Source organism: Phoenix dactylifera, chromosome 8 (genome assembly GCF_009389715.1).
Source record: "Phoenix dactylifera cultivar Barhee BC4 chromosome 8, palm_55x_up_171113_PBpolish2nd_filt_p, whole genome shotgun sequence".
Classification (NCBI taxonomy): domain Eukaryota; kingdom Viridiplantae; phylum Streptophyta; class Magnoliopsida; order Arecales; family Arecaceae; genus Phoenix; species Phoenix dactylifera.
In genome coordinates, this window is record NC_052399.1 from 3,622,862 (window position 1) to 3,644,669 (window position 21,808).

The 21,808-nt window shown below is 36.2% G+C and overlaps 1 protein-coding gene across 3 annotated transcripts; it reads left to right on the forward strand.

Annotated features, from left to right (window-relative positions):
- The first annotated feature begins 1,798 nt into the window (after positions 1-1,798).
- On the forward strand, positions 1,799-12,152 carry LOC103720842 (aromatic aminotransferase ISS1-like). 3 transcript variants are annotated; one of them, XM_008810771.4, is made up of 11 exons: positions 1,799-2,004; positions 2,113-2,377; positions 2,482-2,581; positions 2,711-2,758; positions 3,419-3,547; positions 6,446-6,505; positions 7,931-8,087; positions 8,939-9,051; positions 9,208-9,266; positions 10,680-10,788; positions 11,408-11,905. In XM_008810771.4, exons 3-11 carry the CDS (start codon positions 2,519-2,521, stop codon positions 11,858-11,860), a joined length of 1,191 nt encoding a protein of 396 aa, XP_008808993.1. In that variant the 5' UTR covers positions 1,799-2,004; positions 2,113-2,377; positions 2,482-2,518; the 3' UTR covers positions 11,861-11,905. The 3 variants fall into 3 exon arrangements, with proteins under 3 accessions (XP_008808993.1, XP_026665700.1, XP_008808992.3); XM_026809899.2 differs by lacking the exon at positions 1,799-2,004 and having other exon boundaries at positions 2,096-2,377; XM_008810770.4 differs by lacking the exons at positions 1,799-2,004; positions 2,113-2,377 and adding an exon at positions 2,392-2,410 and having other exon boundaries at positions 11,408-12,152.
- The last annotated feature ends 9,656 nt before the right edge of the window (positions 12,153-21,808 follow it).

The following is a 21,808-nucleotide window of genomic DNA, read 5'->3' on the forward strand; positions in this document are numbered from 1 at the left end:
TGCTTCCCCAGTTTACCCAACTATTTAAAGTTTCCAACTTCCCAAGTAGCATATTATAAAACAAGATTAATAACACCTAAGATCTAACCTGAAATTTCATAGTTTACAAGCTTACAAAAGGCACAACTGTCACCACTAAGCTTGAGTTGTTCAAATAAAAAGTTAGTACAAGCACCAAGTTCCTTTGAGTCAAGCATAGCTTCATATTATTTTGGACGAAAAAGTACATAGAGTATCAAATTTGCTAATATATAAATCCACGTTATGGGGTCAGCTATTATCTTCTGTATTTTTTCGAGCTTCTGGAAGAGAATTTCATATCCTTCTTTGCATTCATGCTCTCTGTTTTTCGCATATCCTTCGTAACCAAATCTTTGAACTTTATAAAGCCTCCCTCAATCTGATGTTTTAGATCAACTATGATGTGATGGATATCCTGGCCTAAAGGAAAAATAAACCACAACTAAGCTCTTCCGTGACCTACAACTCAAATTGAATTAAAGTCAATTACTAGATCACAAAGAGATGGACATATATGATCATCAAATAACCACAACAATCCAACCCAGTAACTACAACACTCATAAAACTGTTTTCCCTTGCTGCGTGGCTTAGTGGATTGTCTTAAGCCAAATCTCAAGCCATAATAACATGTGACCCCTGGTGGAGTTATATATTTTGAACCCGAGGACATGCCGCTAGCTGCTTGTCCTTATTACCAATGAATCTAGAAAAAGAGAACATAGAAAGCATGAATGCATTTAGGAGCCTTGGAGCCAAGCAAAAAAACATGTCCATAATTAAATCATGCTAGAAATGCTTCATCAAACATAAGATAAGGAAGCTAACTTCCTTTCTCTACTCTCACACGCTCTTTCTCAATTTCTATATGACAGCAGCTACACACGCGCAGAGAGAGAGAGAGAGAGAGAGAGAGAGAGAGAGAGTAGGGGATGGAGAGGGGAAGAGGGAGAGATAAAAGTTGATGGAGTTGGCTGGCGGGTTAGGGTTGTAGGAAAGGAAGCGAGGAGGGGAGGAAAGGGGAGACCGGATATAGAGGAAAGGGTGAAGGGCCTACCTGTGGAGTGAGGAGGCTGGGGCTAAATTAGTCAAAAAAATAAAAATTAACACCATTTGAGAGAATATTGGAGGTTATTTTATTTCCATACTATGGATCAAAACATAATTAGTCAACAGATTTCAGGGATATGTACATAAATATAGATGATATGTGGATTAATATGCAACTACAGAAAACTTTTATGATATATGTCTTACCTAAGGAGTTTGCTCGGTTGCTAGATTCAGAAAAATTTTAGATAAGAGAAAAAAATTTATAATTCTTTGCATGCAGTTTCTGTATTCCAAAATATATGAATCTTTTTTGAGAGCCATCATTTTTCTATTTTATTAAGATCAATTTTAATGGCAGTATTTAAAAAAAAAATATTTTTAGTGAAACAAGTTTTGTAATAAAAAATGCTAATAAAATTATTTTAACGGCGGGTGATGTCAAGATTTTTAATACTATCGTTTCGATGATAGAATTATGGGCTGGGTAGATTGGGTTAACTTATGCTACATAGATTCTTTATATTTACTTAAAATAATTTTTTGATGGTTGCTGGATGACTTTCGAATCCACTTTTGCCGATACCAAATTTTATCCATTCCCATAAGATTGCCGACGGATGATGTGTGCCCTATTTTATATTGAGATTTGACGTGTGCATAGAAAAGTCAAACATATTGTCCTATCTATACTCGTTTTATTTTAATTCATCCGACTTAAATAAAAAAATAGAAAAAAAAAACCTGAAAAAGGAGCATCAAAGAATTAAGGAGCCGCAGATCGGATCGCCTTCGTCCGCCGACTGGAAACAACATCGCTTTCTTGAATTCTTCTTCTTGATGCAGAGATTTGCTCGCTCTGTTGCCGGATCCACCATGATTCCTTGTTTTTAATTAAATAGACAGCGAAAGCGAGAAGAGGAATCTGGTAAGGTAAGAGTTGGAAGCACGCTCCTTCCTTCTCTTTTTCAACTCACCGACGGCTGGATCTTTTGTTTTTAATCGGTTCTTGGATTTTTCGAAATTTTTTATACCGAGAAGAGAGAGCGAGAACAGAGTTCGGATTAGTATTCCGCGGGAAAGGAGGAGCGAGAGGAAGAGGTCAAGAATTGGGATCGGATTCTTTTTCTTCAAGAAGCCCTTTCTTGGGTTGTAACGTCACCAAAAGACACCACTAATTTATAGGAGGGGAAGGGAGAAGGATAAGGTAAGTGGGGGTTGTTGAGGCGGCTGGTCTTTAGTGCGATAGGCTGGGGTTTTTGGGAGGTCAAGTGGCGACCTTCCTTTGTTTGCCCCCATTTTCGAGGTAGGCGGCCGTTATGCTTTCCTGGAAATTAGGGTTCTTTCTTCTTCTCCTCCATTCTGTTTTTTTTTTTTTTTTTAATATCTCGCTTTTTGCCCATCTCGCAGTAGTACCAGCCGGTGTTGCAGGAGAGGAGGCGACGAGATGGGGAGTCACGCCAAGCTCTCAAGGAGGGCGCTGGAGACTGATACCCCTGTCATGGTTCATGTGCGTTTGGATGATTTTCCCCTATGTTTTCATTTTTCTTCTTCTTGGATGGGAAAGCATCAAGATTGCAGGTTACTTGCACTTTAATGATTTTATTGGTGAAATTTTCTTTTTTCCCCCTGTATTCAGATTCAAGAATTGATCCGGAAAGCTAAAGATCCCATATCTCTAGCACAGGTTTGATACCTTGATGCTTCTTTCTTTCGTTATGTCTCTTAATAATCATCTGTGTTTCCTTTACTATGTAGATCTGTTATCTGCCTATTTGTGCTGATGTGGAAATGGAAGCGTTCCGGCTTGTAGCTGTAGTTCCAAACTTTAGTTCTCTTAATTTCTGATGATTTTGGTGTATCATGAGTGCAGGGTGAGCATTGGATTTGGATCATTATTGTAGCAGTTAAAGAGAAAATAAGTGCCTGAAAACTTGACCGTAGTTAGACTTGTGTGGTAGTTTAGCAGATTGAAAGCAACCTAGATGCTTATGGGATTGTTCAATTCTCGTCCAATTATTTCCCCATATATGTTGTACGAGGCATAGTTTATGGAGATATCTGTATAAAATAGAATAAAGTAGCAATTCATAAGTAACATTTTATGCTGTGTCCATGTGGTTGTGGAGCCGTTTTAGATTACAACTTTTGGTCAATTTTTATGTGACTCCATGTGGGATGGAGAAGCCTTGTTTTTTTTTTTCCCTCTCTTTTCTCACTGAAAGATTGCGTTTACTGAAATAAGATTAGGAAGCAGATATGTCCCGAAATCTTTTTCTAGGATACCTTCTCTTCGATCTGTATCGATTCTAAACATCATTTCATACTTTAACTCGATTGGGTGCAGGGAGTAGTTTATTGGCAACCACCTGCACAGTCTCTAGACAAGGTAAAAGAAATCGTATGGGAACCTTCTATTAGTCATTATGGTGCTGATGAAGGACTTCCTGAACTAAGGCATGCATTGACTGAGAAGGTACATCGTTTTCCCTACAAACTCAAGAATTTGATTTTTTGTTAGCTCAACAAGATACATTTTTTATGCCTATTATTATGTTATGTCATGATGGATTTTATTTTTTAAAGACATTACAGAAATTCTTGATTTTTGCAAATATCATGCCGTTATTTGCACGAAATGGTTTCTCGTAGGCTGTAGCTTGTTTTCTGTTGTGTAGATTTGTAGGTAAGTTTAATTGCTTTCTTTTGCAAATTTCCTTTAAATCATTCTATTTACAACGAAGCATAATTTCAAATTTTGGATAGGGCACTCTTCTTTCTTGCATCATAGATATCCTTGTTGTGACAGATGATGCTGTTGTTACTTTTGAGATCAATCTTCTAGTTCGAGATTAGAGTACATGGTCATGAACAAATTTTTACCTTGTACTCTTTTACACAAAAATCTGTCTGCTAAAATCCTCAGTGTTATGTGCTTGCCTATGCATTCATAAGTAAAAGCTCAGATTTTAACAGGATAAGTTAGTCTGGTTGAAAAAATGTGCTTATTCTTCCACTTCCCACTTCATTATGTGCATGTGCAAGTTCTTTGAAGTAAGAAACTACTGCACATCCAGCATAGGGGTTTTCTAAAATGAAGGTGGATACATACCTTGTACTTGATTTTGCTCTTGCAATTCGATTCATTCAATTTGAATATTTGTTCTTCAGATGTTCTTGATATGAAATCTTTTCAGTTAGGTGCTTGTGTGCTACATTATGGTAACCCTTGGAATATCGACAAAGATAAAAAAAGAATAAGCATATTATTCTCAAAAAAAGACAACTCTATTTTCTAGACAAATGGAACTTGAGAAGAGCTCTCATTAGGTAGTTGTGTGGGGAAACTTGGAAGAGCTCTTTGGATGACATGTTGGAAGCGAAGTGGAGGTTGGCCACTCTGGAAGGAGCTCATAGGTTGGTGGATGGTTAATGTTATATCATTGATAATGTCATAGCAATGCAACCTGGGTGAGTAGGGAGGGTTCCTTTAACATTTTGAAATCAGTAAGAAACTCTAGCATACAATATGGAGATTTGGTATGGGGATGTCTATACTGAATCATGGTAAAGAATGGGTATATGGTCAATGTTGGACTCGTGTCACATGGTGCATGAGTATGGGTATGACACATCAAATTCCAAAATCCACATAGAATGACACTATGGATGGATATCTGCATATAGAAATTCTGCACATATATTCAGTCTATTTCTAAATGTAAGTGTTCTAGCGTCTATAAAGCATATACACATAATAGACATGTATCAAAAATTACAACACCAACATGTGCATCAAATGATAGGAGGGGTGCATGTATGCTTGGATGTGTGTGGAGGTGAATTAGGATCTAGTCAACCATATTTCAAGTCAAATTCAGTTAGATGAAATCGGAAGATGTGGGTCCAACATCGATAACCTGAGTTGTTGAATGTGATGTACTAACTTTAAATTGCTTAGACCAAAAATCATGTATTTGGGAGACCCATAGCCTTATGCATCAAGTGGTCAAACATGGACAGTTTAAATAACATGGTACGATACCTATTTTGACCACTTGATCTATAAGCTAAGGGTCTTCAAATCACATGATTCTTGGTTTGCAAACAGTTATATGTAGTTGATCAAATTCAATGGCTTGGATAATCGATATTGGACCATCATCTTCCGATTTCACCTGACTTTACCTGATATCCCGTTAACCGGATCTTGGTCTACACACACACACACACACACACACACAGAGAGCTCAAGTTAGAAAGCTCATTCAATATTAAAGTTTGGTTTGGATAAATTGTGTGCTTTCAACCAAGTCTTTGAGTGGGGAATTAGAAGCTGCTTCAGAATTCCTACTTCATGTATGCTCGTGAAAGATCATTTTGTAGTGATGTTTATGTAAAGGGGGAGAAAGATTCAGGTTTTTGAGGAACATAGGGTAGTTTTGATGTAAAGTGTGGAGTTTGCTGTGTTCATCTAAATCTTGCTTCCTGCTGGCTAATGGGCAAAAGCACTTGGACAATCAAACAATAATCAAGAGAAAGAGCTAGGCGGTTGATTTTCTTTTTATTTTAGTGGCGAGGAGAATAAATCATTTGCTGTTGAGGCAGTTGATTGTTTGCTTCCTGCTTTTTTGGTTATTCACCTCCAATTTCTTTGGTCCACCATCATCAATTTAAATACTAGTCGAATGATTCCTTTTTCAGTGATAGGTTTTTATCTTACTATCTAGGTTATCCTTCTAATGGTACATGCAAATGAATTATTGTATCTTTATGTAAGATTAAGAGGTTCATTATTTATTAGGCATTCAGTTTTCTTCAAAAAAATGGAAAGCAAAAACTCGATGAGCTTAGTTTTGATGACTTCCAGAGCAACCAGGAAGAGATTATTGACGGTGTGCTATTAACAGGGTGACTGCTATTAATTTGGCATAAACTTTAAACTAAAGGAGCCATAGCATATTATTCACCTTATTGCTTATATCTGTCTCTTAGAGATCCTTCTTTGATGAGTGAATAGAAGGTATTTGCAGGGGGAGCCTTCTTGAGCCACTGTCTAGATCAACTTCTACATGCCACTATTGCTAGAAAAAGGATGCCATTAGTAGTGTACTGTGTAATTTACCTGTTATCGCTTATTTCCATCTTACTGGCGTTCTATGTTTCTTTAGGAACGTTTTACAGCTCCATATGAAGATCACATATGTCGTGCTAAAATTTGTGCGATATTGTATTTTCCTTCTTTTATTTCTTTTATGACTGGTCAGATATGGATATATATAAACATCTCTCTCTCTCTCTCTGTCTGTCTCTGTGTGTGTGCGTGTGTGTGTGTGTAAATAGATATCCCTGTTCACTTGTATTCACATTGCAGTTGCGCCGGGAGAATAACTTACACAAGTCTTCTGTTATGGTCACAGCTGGTGCAAATCAGGTGATTAAAATTTGTGTAATTATTTTATTTTGCAAGTGCGGTTTTCAGAGGTAATTTATGAACCATAAAAAGTCGTCATGATCTTTTATGTTCTGCCTTGCTTCTTTCTGTTTCAGATTAGAAGTTTTGATTTCATTCTGTACTGGATCAGGATTTGATTCCTGCCACTTTAACTGCTCTTGCTTTCTCAGTTTAATGCACCTTTCTGTTAAAAATGTCTTGTGGTACAATTAGAAGCCTTTGTTGGTTCACTTGCAATAATACTCAAGTGAAAGATGTATAAGATTGGAAAGTGTCGGTCATGATGCTTGAGCCTAAACCTATTTTCAAGTTTATTAAGCTGTTGATTAATAAAACTGCATCTGTTTGCAGAGGCCTCTATTCTATGGATGAAATTACTGAACATATAAATTTTATTTTTCTGGAAATATTATGACAGCCAAAATCTGATATTGAATTCAATGATCAAATGGAATCCTGCACCTTTCTCTAATAGTTAGAGTTTTGAAGTCGGTGACTATTCTTCCTCGTATCAAAATTGACACTGCTGAATCTGACTTTCAATTTATAAATGTGCGCTAGTTGTATTATATTAAGCTATTTCTCTAATTAGTCTGTTTACTTTTAACTTAGTGCCATACCAAGGTTATCTTCTCCATTCTTTTATCAACCATAATAGGATGGAACTATCTAATTTAAGCCATTTAACATTTAGAAGGATTTTTTATGGACAGTCTTTTCGAAATGTACTACGTTAGAGACAATGTGTATGGAATATTTTATTCTTGTTTGCTACAGAGCTGAAAAATCAGCCTGTTGTAGTAATAAGAGTATTTAATGTAAGTTTCCACCTTCTGAAGTCCAACGTGCCTTGAATCAGTTGAGATGGTTATATGATAATTGAAATGTATGAGATTTATTATCAGTCCTTTTATTTTATTAGCTTCAATAAAACATCTAAAGGGAAAGTGTTGCATAATACATCCATGTATATTTGTTGTTATTTATGGATTTTTATTTCTTTCCGCCCCTTTCATATTTGAATATGAAAAATGCTGAGTGTTGTTGCATTTGATGTAAGTGTATAATTTCTTCTTTGATACATACACTATCTGCAAACCTTCAAAAACATATCTTCGTTCTTCTTCTAAAACTTTAACCTTTTTCTCAATTTAAATTGTAAATGGTAGCAATTCATAGCCCCCTTCTGTTATATGCGATGTTCCGGATTTGTCAAAGTAGCTCCTGTTATTTTGAAAAGTTAATTTTAATTTATAATATGGTCTTGGATGTTGTTATAATCAAGTTGAGCATGCTTGAACAATTGCAACATTCTTTTTTTTTAAAAAAAAATATTGCCCTTTTGTCCTGCATCCAATTATTTTGGTATTCCTGGTACTCAAGTATTGTTTATGTTCTTCACAGGCATTCGTAAATATTGTGCTTACCCTATGTGATCCTGGGGACTCAGTTGTTATGTTTGCACCATATTACTTCAACGCATACATGTCCTTCCAGATGACAGGCATCACTGACATACTTGTTGGTCCTTCCAATCCCAAGACTCTTCAACCAGAAGTAGGTAAGATGTGGGGCTTTGTCTCTAATCCAAATGTTGGATTCCCCACCAATCTGAATGACCTATGCATGATATCTACCATTATATGCTATTCTCCAGAGGTGCTTGTGAGGCTCCAGCTGGGAGTCTGTACATCTCCACTCACATGCATAGCACGTGTAAGCCTTTAGTTGTTTATAATTAGAACTGGATTCTCTGTGATAGGGATCTCAGATTGTTCTGGGCTTTCCATTAATGATCATTGACATATACCTGAAAAAAATGACATGAATTTTCACTCCTATATCTTTTGCTCTAGAGACAATTTTTTCCTTTATCATTAGAAGTTTCACATTTTCTTCCAGAATCCATCTCATTGTCATGTCTTTAATTTAGAAGATATTCCCATCTGACAGCACTTATTTATTTGGCGGCATCTTATGCACATAGCAGATTTCCCCTTTTTTCAGTTTCAAGTTTTACATTAATACACATTATTTTGTCGGTCATGGGGCCCTTAATTTTTAAGGGTAAGAGTCGTAAGACATTAGGAAAAGTTCTGTTATGTAGTGTTTTGTGCAATCTTGAACATATCTGCTGAAAGTATCTGACTTCTGTTGAAGTACATAAAGATAACTCTGCATTTGGGAGAGTACATAGGGATTGAAGGTTAGGTCGTTCTGACTATTTATTGTTCATTGTTTTATTTTATTTTATTTTTTTGGTCTGATAAAGGTAGAACTTACCTATCAAATAAATTCCTTTAGACTTGATACTTTGACTAGATTTTGAAGTGACAATGGCAGGGATATCTCTCTGGTTTAGCCTGTCTCTGCTCGGTAAGCCAGATTTTTATTGACATTTATTTAACGCAGACTGGTTAGAAAAGACTCTATCAGGGGAGGGCAACCAACCTATACCCAAGCTTGTTACCATTGTAAATCCAGGAAATCCAACTGGGGCTTATATTCCAGAGCCCATCTTGAAGGTCTCTCTCTCTCTCTATCTATCTATCTCTCTCTCTCTCTCTCTCTCTCTCTCTCTCTCTCTCTCTCACACACACACACACACACACACACACGTACACGTGCACACAAGCATGAATCCACTGTTTCTAATTACTGATATATTGTGCTCTTTGCAGAGAATTTCAGATCTTTGTAGCAACGCTGGTGTGTGGCTTGTTGTAGATAATACCTATGAGTAAGTTTATATTTTGAATGTCCAAATCAGTTTTGGGTAATACATGATAACATTTAGTCAATACTATACTTTATTGTGCATAAAGATATCCCTTGTATCTATACCAAATTGATGGGGCCCCCTCGGTCAAAAGCCCCACACCAAGCCGATCCGTCCTCCAATGCTTCATGCCTTTGATGATTGTGCTGCCTAGACCGATTTGTAGGTAACGCTCTTGTGGATTTATGCTTTTCAGCGTGTGGAATCCTAGACTATTCATGGGGATTACTGGCTGCACCTTATCCCAACTCTTAGATCTAGAAAAATCAATGTCACAATGAAGAACAATGAACCAAAACAATGATTGATTCGATTCCAATGATAAAAACAAAGAACAAACAGAAAAAGATAAATCTAATAAGGAATCAGAAAGATCCCTTACTAGCTCCATAATCTAAGTAAATTTTAATGAAAAAATGGTCAGAGTTATTGCTATATCATTTCATTGCAAATGGCGCATACTGTTAAATATTGAAAAAAGGAATTCTCAACATATGAATTATAAATTGTGCTTATATGAATATTTAGTTTGGAGCAGATGGTATGGTACCATGTCAAGAGTACAGCAGCCAACATTATTTCATGTTGGCTGAAAAACGCATATTGGGCATTGAATTAGGTGAAATTTAGGACTAGTGAGGCAAGCCTTTTATTTTCTTGGGCACGCACTAATGATAGTAGTGCCATCCTGACACCAGAAAAGTATGTTGCTGTTATTGTGTTTGCTGATAATCAATGTTTGCACAATGGTTTGGGTGGAGGAATCAGCTAAGTTTGCCTTACGGTGTTTGGGTGGAGGAAGCTGTTACCATGTTGATTTGGGGCACCAACATGGTTTTGTAATTTTGAAGTATTTATGAAGCAAAAGAAAAAATTTAGATATTGAATTATTAAATCTTCCATCAATAGCTGTGTGCTGTTTTAGAATAAGATCATAGAAGTGTAAAGTGTTTGTCATATTCTACTGCTACAATTATTTGAAACAAATATCAGTAATTAGTATGCTTGAAAAATATGGACCCTGCAGCATTATTGGCCAAAATCCTTAAGCAGAGGAGTGAAACTATGGATTATTCCATTATGAAGAGTTCTGCTGGCATTGTAGCTAGAATAGGATCTCCACTGAAGTATGAGATTAAGCTACATATGGAAACATCACTTCAAAAGTGCCAATTCAAATATTTTTTCCTTTTGGAAACAAAAGTCTCCCTTTATGTTGGCTCTCTTCTACATAAAAATGGTTTAGTATCCAGAGGAAACGAGCCTCCTTAGAGAATGGTCAATTGGTTTATTATGTAAAAGGAAGTCTGTAAAGTTTTAATGTTGCTGATTGCTCCTTGATTCTCTTAGTTATTTTCTATATTTCATTTGCAGGTATTTTATGTATGATGGGTTGAAGCATTCATGTATAGAGGGTAACCACATAGTTAACCTCTTCTCCTTTTCCAAGGCCTATGGAATGATGGGATGGCGTGTAGGATATGTAAGTTGATTCTTTGGTGATTATTCTGTTGTTTAAGTTGTAATTGGATTGCATAATCAAGTGTTCCAAGTTTCCAGCACTCATTTGCATAATTTCTGATAAAAGCCTCCATTTCAAGTTAGATGAGCATTACTTTGTAGATGCATTTTTTCATTTGGATCGAAAGCCCATGTTTTTCACAGCAGTCTGTACACTTAGTACTTATTTACAATATACATGTAACTCTGGTAACAGGTATTTCTTTGTCAAACCTGACATTTTTGTTGATTTACTTGGACCTAATAAAAAGAGTTTTCTTTAAAACCTATGCCATGCTTTCGTTTTGTTCCTTTCTTTCACATATATCCGAACACTGGTTGAGCTGTAATTGTGTTTGTCCTTTCGCATCCGGACACCTGGTTTGTGCATTGTCTGCCGAAATAAATATCAAAGCATCTATCCACTATAATGCGCCCGTCATACCAAAGTATGTGTAAACCAACTTAACATTGGGAACATTATTTTGCTCTTGGGGTAACCTTACATGTAGTTCAGTATGTTATATGGGATATGTACTTTATATTAGTAGACCTGCACTTTCAAGTCTGTATGTGATTCTCACTTGTGCTAACAATTGCAGATTGCATACCCAACCGAAGTGGAGGGTTTTGGAGCACAACTCCTCAAAATCCAGGACAATATACCCATCTGCGCTTCGATCATAGGTCAGCGTTTGGCTCTGTATTCCTTGGAAGTTGGGCCTGAATGGATTAGAGAACGGGTGGAGAAGCTTGTGAAGAACAGGGAGTTGCTTGTGAAGGCTTTGGCTCCACTAGGGAAAGATGCTGTTAAGGGTGGAGAGGGGGCCCTCTACCTCTGGGCGAAGCTACCGGATAAATTTTCTAACGATTACGAGGTTGTCAGATGGCTGGTAAACAGGCATGGCGTGGTGGTGATTCCTGGAAGCGCCAGTGGTGGGCCTGGGTACATCCGTATATCTTTTGGGGGGTTGAAGGAGGCTGCCTGTGAGGTTGCTGCCGAGAGACTGAGAAGAGGATTGGAAGAGCTGGTGAGAGATGGGATGGTGCAGTAACAGCGGCTGCAACTTGGAACCTTGGATGCATTTCAAACATAGATTCACCGCTGGTATTTTTCAGAATAAGTCAGTTCCCTGGTTTCAATTTATTTGATCAGCTTCTTATTGGAGGAGAGTGGATGTCAGCAAAAGAATCATATAGGTCATAGTTTTCCAAGCTTTCATTGTACAAGATGATTTTTCAGTGGCCCAACAAAGTGGACGAATGTTCTCATATGTCTCAAAGCGATAAGATAATGATGCATCTAAAAAATAACAAAAATATAGTCAAATCCATAAGGTTTTTTTCCCCCTTATTTTCCCAGTGATGGATGATGTATACACTTAGTGTCCTGCAGAAAAGTTGAGGACAGGTTTTATTCAGACAAAGGCCGAATAGCTTTTTCTATGCCTGAGCCTCATGGGGATCAGTGTTCCATCGCCACCTGGATCCGTTTAGGTTGACAGGTCCTTTCCCAGTCGAATCTGGATGTTAGCCAATGTACCCAAAAAATAGTTACTGATTACATTTTTTTTTTCCTCCAATTTTCTAGATCTTCATAGTATCTGGGAAGTCAATCTAAAGTAAACACTAAAACTTAGTGGGACATCAGGACGCCGGTGGAGCCTGTGCCGTTATTAGGTTGCCAAAGCATCATTAGCAAGTGCTTTCGATTCAAGCTGGTCTTTCCGTTATTGTCTTATGTGCATGTGCATGCGGGTATGGTGGTATGCTTGAACAAAAATATTATTTTTAACATATATATACATATACATATAGCTTTCCAGATCCCTATATTTCGAAAATTTGCTTGCTGTATAATTAGAAAAAAGAAGTAGATAGAGTGTAATGATCTTTTATTTTTTGTTCCCTCCAACGGAAGGAAATGCTGTTCCAACCAGCTTTCATTAGCAAATTGAAAGATGCTAAATATGGGGAATTTTTCTTCTTGTTCTTCCTCGTTTTCTCGTTTCTTCTTTATCGTTTAACGTAAATCTTGCTGCAAAGCCCCAGAGAGTTGAGGAAATTTTTCTCTGATGCCCTTATCTTTTCACATGCTTTCCTCTTTTTCGATAAAGAGGGAAAATAATCTTCGGCTATGCATACCTTTATTTATTTATTTATTATTTTTTTGGGGGGGAGGGGGTGGTATATCGATACCTTATACTTTCAATCACTTGGAGGGTGATTGTAGAATATGACGGTCAATAATATGCAATTCCATGAATTGCCCTCCAAATTGAGAACTGACGTGAGATCTATTCAACGCTGCATAGAGCAATCCGTGATTTTAGCTCTAAAATAAAGTTGTACACTTCTTTTTTGTGGTACAATAACATGTGAGTTTTAGTCTCAAGGCCAATGTGGCTCCATGTGCAAGGGTTAGTGCTCTGGTGTCCAACATTTTGATGCCAAAGAAAGTTTATTGCTAGGGGTCGTGTTAAGATTAGTGTTGTCCGTTGCTGTCCTTTTCACTACATTTGGACGCCACATCTATCTAGAGGTGCAAATAGGTTGCATCGGACCGGATCATGAGTAACTCCAACCCAACCTACTTTCTTGTTCAGATCTTAATTTTGGACTTAGACCCAAGCCAATAGAAGATCGGGTTGGGTCGGGCCGGGTTCATGGCTACAATTTTTGACCCAACGGATCATTCGGGTCGGGTTGGGTCTATGTATAACCTAGATCCAATCCAAAAATTTCAAGTTCGGGCCGTGTCCGGTTCGGGTCTGGCAATTAAAGTACTGCTTTTGGAATTCCGTAACCTATTGTCCTGATTCCTTCCCACGCCTTACAAGTTCCAGCCAGAAAAATGTTTGCGACTCCATGGCCTTGTAAATATTTTCTCCTCGTTAGCCAATTGGCTATCTAGTTAGTTAGGAAAATGCTAGTCCGAACGACTGAAAAGCTATCGACGTGGATCCCATGGGTTACGATCTAGATTCTTTGACGCATTGTAATCCAATTCGGGGGCTACGACGGGAAGCTGGATCCATACGATTAAAACAATCCCATGCCAGCTTTGTTTCTTTATTTATTAGTAGATTTCCTCCAGTGGGTCCACAGGTCATCAATGGTGCCTGCCACAGGCTGAAGTGGTTGTTTCATCGAGATTCTTCCTAGATGCACACTTAGCATCGGAGCGGGGCAGGCCACAGGATTGAAATCTAAAATTATTCAAATTTTAAATAGATCGGATCGAATCTAAATTCAGTAAATTCAGACCTAGCCTGAAAAATAAAATATATCTAATTGTAGAATCCATCCCAACCCCATGGGTCCTCCAAAATAGGTCGAGTCGGATCACGAGTCAACTCGACCCATTTGCAGCCTTAAATGTATCACATGGAGTGTTCTTTCTTCTTTTTTTTTTCCTAAGTGCCCTGGTTAAGAGCCTGTGCTGTTGTACCATTATTCTGTATTAATGTGACTATTTTTTTTGAGATTTTTTTTCTTGATAATAGCGTGAGAATTTTCTGATCACCAATGGCACAATGCCGAATGGTGGCCTTGCACCGCTAGTGTGGGACATGGCACGAAAGAAGATTTGGTGCAATTGATAGAGTTGGCGTGATTTAGAGGGTTAAACCTTATGTGAGAGGTTGTGGGAGTCCTTCGTTGGTTTTGACATTGATCCTTTAGATATTTTTTATTATATTCTATCAGGTTTTCTTTAGGGATATGGCACAAAAGAAGAATTGGTGCGGTTGATAGAGTTGGTGTGATTTAGAGGGTTAAACCTTATGTGAGAGGTTGTCGGAGTCCTTTGTTGGTTTTGACATTGCTCCTTCCGGTATTCTTTATTATATTCTATTAGGTACTCTTCAGGGACATGGCACAAAAGAAGATTTGGTGCAGTTGATAGGGTTGGTGTGATTTAAAGGGTTAAACCTTGTGTGCGAGGTTGTGGGAGTCCCTAGTTGGTTTTGGCTCTGCTCCTTTAGCTATTCTTTATTGTGTTCTATCGTGTATTCTTCAGGAACATGGCACAAAAGATGATTTGGGGCAGTTGATAGGGTTGGTGTGATTTAGAGGGTTAAACCTTATGCAAGAAGTTGTGGGACTCCTCGGTTGGTTTTGGCTTTGCTCCTTTAGGTCTTCTTTATTGTACTCTATTGCGTATTCTTTAGGGACATGGCACAAAGAAGTTTTGGTGCGGTTGATAGGATTGGTGAGATTTAGAGGGTTAAACTTTATGTGGGAAGTTGTGGGAGTCCTTGGTTTTGGCTTTGTTCCTTTAGGCATGCTTTATTGTATTCTATCAGATATTCTTTAGGTATCATTATAGAAAAATAAAAAAAATATTTCTTATTTGGTTAGAGTTTTCAAATAAAAGAGAGAAAAAAGTAGCATTTCCATAAGAATAAAATTCTTATATTTCATAGGAAATAAAAATTCATGAGAGACATGAAAAAACTATTTTTCCACCGATTAAAAATTGAAATTTCTTTTTTTTTCCAAAAATATTCTTAAGTCATCAAAATCTATGACTATGAGTAAAGTATTTTCCTTTATTAAGGATATAAGAGATATTTCATATATTCTTTTCAAAAAAGTAGATGCTCAACCCAATATAAGACATTTTAGGATGTGCCATTTTTTCATTATCAACCATGTTAAAATTATTTCCCATGCATCATATTCTCAAAAAAACTATTCCAATAAGAAAAAAAAAATTACTATGAATCAAGCGACTAGATATTATTTTTTTCTTTTCATAAAATGCAAGAACCTTATTTCTATAGAAGAGCTACTTTTTTTTTTTTTTCAAAAACTCCAACTAAACATAAAGTATTTTTTTCTTTTTTTTTCTTTTTTTCTTTTTTTTAGTTGACCATTTTTTTTTTTGCTCTTCTTTCCGCAAACCAGAATTTGATCCCGTCATTTGGTAAAGCTCGCAAAGTCTTCACCAGCTCAGGGGGTCGGAGAGAGCGCTATTTCCAACCAATCAATAGCCTGTGGAAGCTGGAGCTCGACGGTCATTCTCATCGGGAAGCCTCTAAATGCTAGCGCACAAAGTATGGTTGGTGGCATTCAATGTTGTTGCTAGCTAGCGAACTAAATGCGGCATTCAATTTTTTATTTTTACGAGAAGAAAAGATTAGGACTAAAACATCATCACTTTCACCAATTGCTGCATTTATGAACACTAGCTTTTTGTCGGGTGATCCTTAACTAGGCTGGTCCTTATTCAAGAACAGTAATGTAGAAGTTACAGCATGTGTGACTTTTAAAGAGTCATTTCTCTTTTCAGTTGGATGAATGAAAGCTACGTACCGACGATGGGGACATAATTTACTACCTCTATACTATCTATTTAATATATATGTATGTATATAATTGGAAGATTCGTATCAATGTTTGGTTTTTTTATATTATTTAAATTTTTCAATTTTAATCCAATGATATATGTAGAATCGAATATTTACCATTACACCAAAATCAATTGCTGTTAGTGAAGGCGCTACTCTAATACCTCAACCATCCAGGAGCTCTTTAGTACAAAGCGCCTCGAGTCGACTTGACCGACATCCAGTCGGCCTCCGCCACGTGTGACCCACATGCCAGAGACATCAGGAATCCATGCTGGCAGGCGGTAGGACTAACTCGGCTCTTTAGACCTCTGCCAATAATATATAAATTAAAAAAATTAAATTATATAATTTTTATTATATAAATAATTTATAGATAGTAGATTATATTCGGTTATATATGTGCATAATCAACGGGGATGTTATTGTATGTATGTGTATAAGCATTTATATATATTTATGTAAATATATGTGTGCAAATTTCAAAAATTATAAAAAATTTATTTGATGCATAGGTCGGCAGGCTTTAATACGATTTTAGTACTTTAAAAGTAGTAGATCGATCACATCCAACAGTCTAATCGTTCAACTCAAACAAAAGTATAACTTGATCCTTTCTCTATCACGATAGATTGATTGGGCTACACTCGAGTCTAGCTAAGCCAATCGGCACATATCTTGAGGCATTTCATACCCACACCTTAAAAAAAATGAGCATTAATGGGACTCATGCTCTTCTACACGTCTCTTGATACAGACTCATACCTTAATGAGATGGTACATGCACATTGCCCTCTCTCCCCAATCTCATGCCTTAATAATATCGTTATTATTATAATATTTATATTTATTTATGCAGACTAGTGTTCATTTATTTTTACAGAGTTGATATTTTTTTTAGCATGTTAGTACTTATTTTTGAGCATTTAGTGTTTCTTCTGAACTTTTTATTTACCCTTCTTTGCTATCATTTACCATAAGGCAACTTCACGAAGGTGGCCAGATATTTTTCTATTTATTTATAAGATATTTGTATTGATTTATGTAGACTAAGTGTTTATCATTTTAGAGTTAGTGTTTATCTTAGATATTTTAGTATTTATTTTTGCAAAATCTAGAGGAGGATGGGCGGAGAGAAAGCATGAAGAAGGATGCATCCCGAGGGATGTGTGTTATTGTGGCAGCGCATCTTGCTCCACTAGTTGATGCTTTTTTTTCCCCCTCTTTTATGCAATAGGGTTTGCCGGTTACCATAGGAGTGGCAATTGGATCAAATCAGATTGGATCAAAAATTTGTCAACTGGAACCCAATCTATTTATTAAACAGATTAAAAAAATCTAAAAAATCTCAACATAACCTAATTATTAAATAGATAACTTGAGCCGTATAACCCATTTATTAAAGAGGTTAAGTTAGATTAAATAGGTTAAATAGGTCAAGTAAGTTTCGCATGACATAAATGAGTTAAATAGTGGGTTAAATAAGTTAACTAAGTCGGATTAAATATGACAAAAACAGCATATTTAAAATGAATTAAATAAGTCTTAAATGGATTAAATGTGTCCGATTACAATTCCATCCAATTATCAAACGATTCAAAATGGATTAAACAGTTAAAGATATAAATCTGAATCCAATCCATTTAATAAGCAGATTTGGATAGATTGATTATTGGTTATCCAAATCTATTTACGTTAAGTCTATATATACTTAAAATAAATTGTTTATTAATCAAGTTATAACTTGCTACTTCTATACTGAAGATTGTTTGAAATATTTTAAGATGCATGCCAATAAAACGGTGATAAAGAAGATCGACTGTACCTCGTGTAGCTTATAGTGTGTATGCGAGAGAGAGAGAGAGACTAGGGGTGGCAAAATATGACCCGACCCGCCAATCTGATCCGTGTTCGATCCGCCATAAATAGGTTTGGGTTTGGCCTAAACAGATTCGAGTCGTAAACAGGTCGACCCATTTAACCTGTTTATTAATTGGGTCGGATATGGATTTTAGATGTCTGACCCGTTTAAACCGTTTAACCCGTTTAACTGTTGGCAGGTTAAACAGGTCTAAACAGGTTAAACGGGTTAAACAGGTTAAACAGGTCTAAACAGGTTAAACGGGTCTAAATAGGTCGAGTTGGGCAGGTTAAACCGGTTGGGTTGAGCAGGTTAAACAAGTCTAAACAAGTTAAACGGATCAGGGTGGGCAAACAGGTTAAACAGGTTGGGTCGGATTGGGTAAACAGGTTACCTGTTTATTAAACAGGTTAAACGGGTCGGATCGGGTTATCTGTTTAATAAACATGTCAGGTTAAGGTTGTAATTTCTGACCTGTTTAATAAACAGGTCGGGTTCAAGTTTATGATTTTCTGACCCGACCTATATGTGACTCGACCCTTTTATGATCCGACCCGACCCGATTGCCACCCCTAATCTGAGAGAGAGAGTTTTTTCTCCAAACAGACTTAATAGTCCCAAAAAAAAAGGTTATTTTTTTAACCTTTTAATGATGCAATATAATTATTTTTACCATATTAGTTTCTAAATGATATTTTTTTAAATATGCATCCTGTTCCTCTCTTTTCTTATATTTACATCTCAGTTCTTATGAACATACACTCATGTCTCGTGTCCTCCCCAGGCTCACGTCCGCAGTTACGAGTTTTTCTCGCAGAAAGAAAGATCAAGGAGAATGTAGGAAAGCCACCAAGGTGGTAGCCTAATAGTAAGGGAACGATAATTTCATCTGAATTGTCCGAGTTCGAAACGCACAGGTGTCGATTAAATTAGAACACCGGATGTCCCACGTCCGGACGGCTTGTTGGCAGATATGCTGTCCTTCCATCTGTACCAAGGTGGCGTTGAGGTGACGTACCCATACGTGAGGCAGTGAGCCCATGGGTCGGAGAAGGCACACGAAAACCTGCGACCTGTACACGAAACCCCCCCCCCCCACGAAAGGGAGCCGAGTTCCACATCCATGGTTTTACCTTTGATCACCACGGGAAAAAATGACCTGAGTTTATGATCTTCGTTTGTTTCAAAAACAAACAAGGAGACACTAATCATTTGCGCAACTCGGTGGTAAGCTTTTAGGCCTTCACCACACCATGGTTAAGGTAGCCAAGGGAAAAAAAGGACTTGTATGTCTAACAAATGTAATTCAGGGAAAGGTAAGTAATTTTAGATATAAAGGAATAATATTCAAATCCAGTAGATTGCAATTGGCAAGAGCTATGTGTAAACAACTTTTAAGCAAGAGAAAGTCACGGGTTTGTCTGTCATAGTGCTTGTTTGCTTGCACTAAGGTCAGAAATATTACATACAAGAGCTGCAGAATGTACTCTTACTCTTCCTGATATATGTGATGGTGATATTTTCTAAACCAACACATTAGAGAGAAAACCATACTAGGACCATCGTATGAAGAACATGCTCCATCTTGGAGCAAAGTGAAGGAATAAAAAAATCCAAGTAAATGAGTAAAGGGTTAGATTAAAACTGATTATAGGCCAAACTTGGATGTTAAGAAAAATAAAATAATATAGCTTATATCCGAGATTCGGCTCATGATTAGCTCTAGGTTAAAGGTAGAAATCACATATCTCGACAAGAAGCTTAAGTGAAAATTTTAGGCCGGTATAACTGATATATTCAAAAATAATAAAATTATCAGTATGGCATTATTAATAAGTAGCATAAGTTTCTCCAAAGAGTATATTAATGGTATGAAGGACCAATTTGTTACCTATTTATCAAAGAAAGAAAGAAAGAATTATTTACATTATAATTATCTAAGTTTATTTATCTGTGGGTCACATTTGTCTAATATTTTCTAGTTTAAAGCCACTTGTCTAAGAAAACTCCTTGATGTTTTTTGTTTTTTAGGTAGAAAACTTCATCGAACAGTAAATCCACTTAAAAAAAAAGGAAGAAAACTCCATTATGCTGTAAGGTCATACCCAACCATATTGAAAGCCAATAAATGGGTCAGTTACGACGACCTCGCACTAACGGATTCCAAAATAAGGAAAAGGTATATATATATATATATATATATATATATATATAGAGAGAGAGAGAGAGAGAGAGAGAATATGATCAATAAAAAAATAAAAAATATCTCATATTTAGTTGAAATTGAAAAACAAGTTTTTTACTTTTTATGGAAAAGAAGAATCATGTCAAAATAAAAAAAATTCACTTTTCCACCGGTTGAAAATAAGAGTATTTTTTTTTAAAGTACTCTAAAATTTTAGATAAAATGAGATAAGTTCTTTATTTCTATTAAAAATATAATAGGTATTATATATATATATATATTAGAAAAATAGATGCTTAATAAAATATAAATTATTTTATAATGTATTATTTTTATCAACTAAATATGAAAAAATTATTTTTTTAGATATAGTATATTCAAGCATTATTTTTTAAAAAAAATTATTTTAATAAAAAAATTTATGTAAACTAAGACGTGTCTTGAGTGGAGTCAAATCCGAATCCAACTACCATCTCAAGGCATTCTAAACAACCATTAACAACCTCCCCTCCCCCCAATCATCATTACATCCAAAAAAAAATCCAAAAAGGCAGCATTAATAGGATGGAATAGTACTCATATTTTTTTTTCAATACAGTACATATGTCTTAATGAGATAGGACATGACACATCATTGTCCCCTCCCACTCTCGTGTTTGTGTCTATTTCTACAAACTAAGTATTTATACTAGACATTTTAGTATTTATTTTAATAAAAATTAATATTTTTTTAACAAATTAATATTTATTTTTGAGCACTTAATATTTATTGTTTCTGAACTTTTATTTATTCTTCTCCATTCTTATTATTTACTACGAGGTAACTCTGATGAGAGTAGCCGGACTTTTTTCTATTTATTTTTATAAAATTTATATTTTTTAATCCTATATATATTTATTATTTTATGATCAGTGTTTATCTTAGATATTTTAGTATTTATTTATCCGGGTTAGGAGGGGTTGGAGGAGAAAGAATGTGTGAGAGAGGAAGAAAGAGCGTATGCGACTGGTCGTAGTATGAGGAGAATCAAAAAAAAGATAAGACGTCAACACTAGTATTTTCTTCTCTTGTACTTAAAAGGGTCATCCAACCATTTCTCCCCTTCTTTCTTAAGGTCTATTTATTATTTCCCTATCTAGCCTGTCACAGTTCTTCCTCTTCGGTAGAGTATTATGGCTATTCAATAAGCTGGACTCATGCACCCAGCTGCACAAAAGGTACGTGTAGGTCTCCTGTTTCCATCACTAACGGAAGGTGTTGATAGCAAAATGCTGCCCTATTGGATGTTTGGAGTGCATCAGTCAATTGACAGAGATAAACCGAACTATACATAGAAATAATAGAAAAATTTACCGGACTGTCTCCGGCCGAATCCTTCCCTACTTTAAATTAGAAATTTTTTTTAAAACAATGATAGATGATAGAAAAAATATTGGATACCTCGATTTCGGATAAAGATCGACCTCAATAATCTCGGTATAGACGGAAGCACGCAACTTTAGCTCCAGCTAAGAAGCCAACCAACTGAGGTGAACAGTCTAAAAATCCAATCAACATGTGCTGATAAGGACTGACAGTTCTGACAATTGACCGTCGTAACAG

Coding starts and splice junctions, on each gene's coding strand:
- LOC103720842 (XM_008810771.4), top strand. CDS start 2,519: ATGGGGAGTCACGCCAAGCTCTCAAGGAGGGCGCTGGAGACTGATACC. Junction 6,506..7,930: donor TCACAGCTGGTGCAAATCAG/GTGATTAAAATT, acceptor TGTTCTTCACAG/GCATTCGTAAATATTGTGCT. Junction 9,267..10,679: donor GTTGTAGATAATACCTATGA/GTAAGTTTATAT, acceptor TTTCATTTGCAG/GTATTTTATGTATGATGGGT.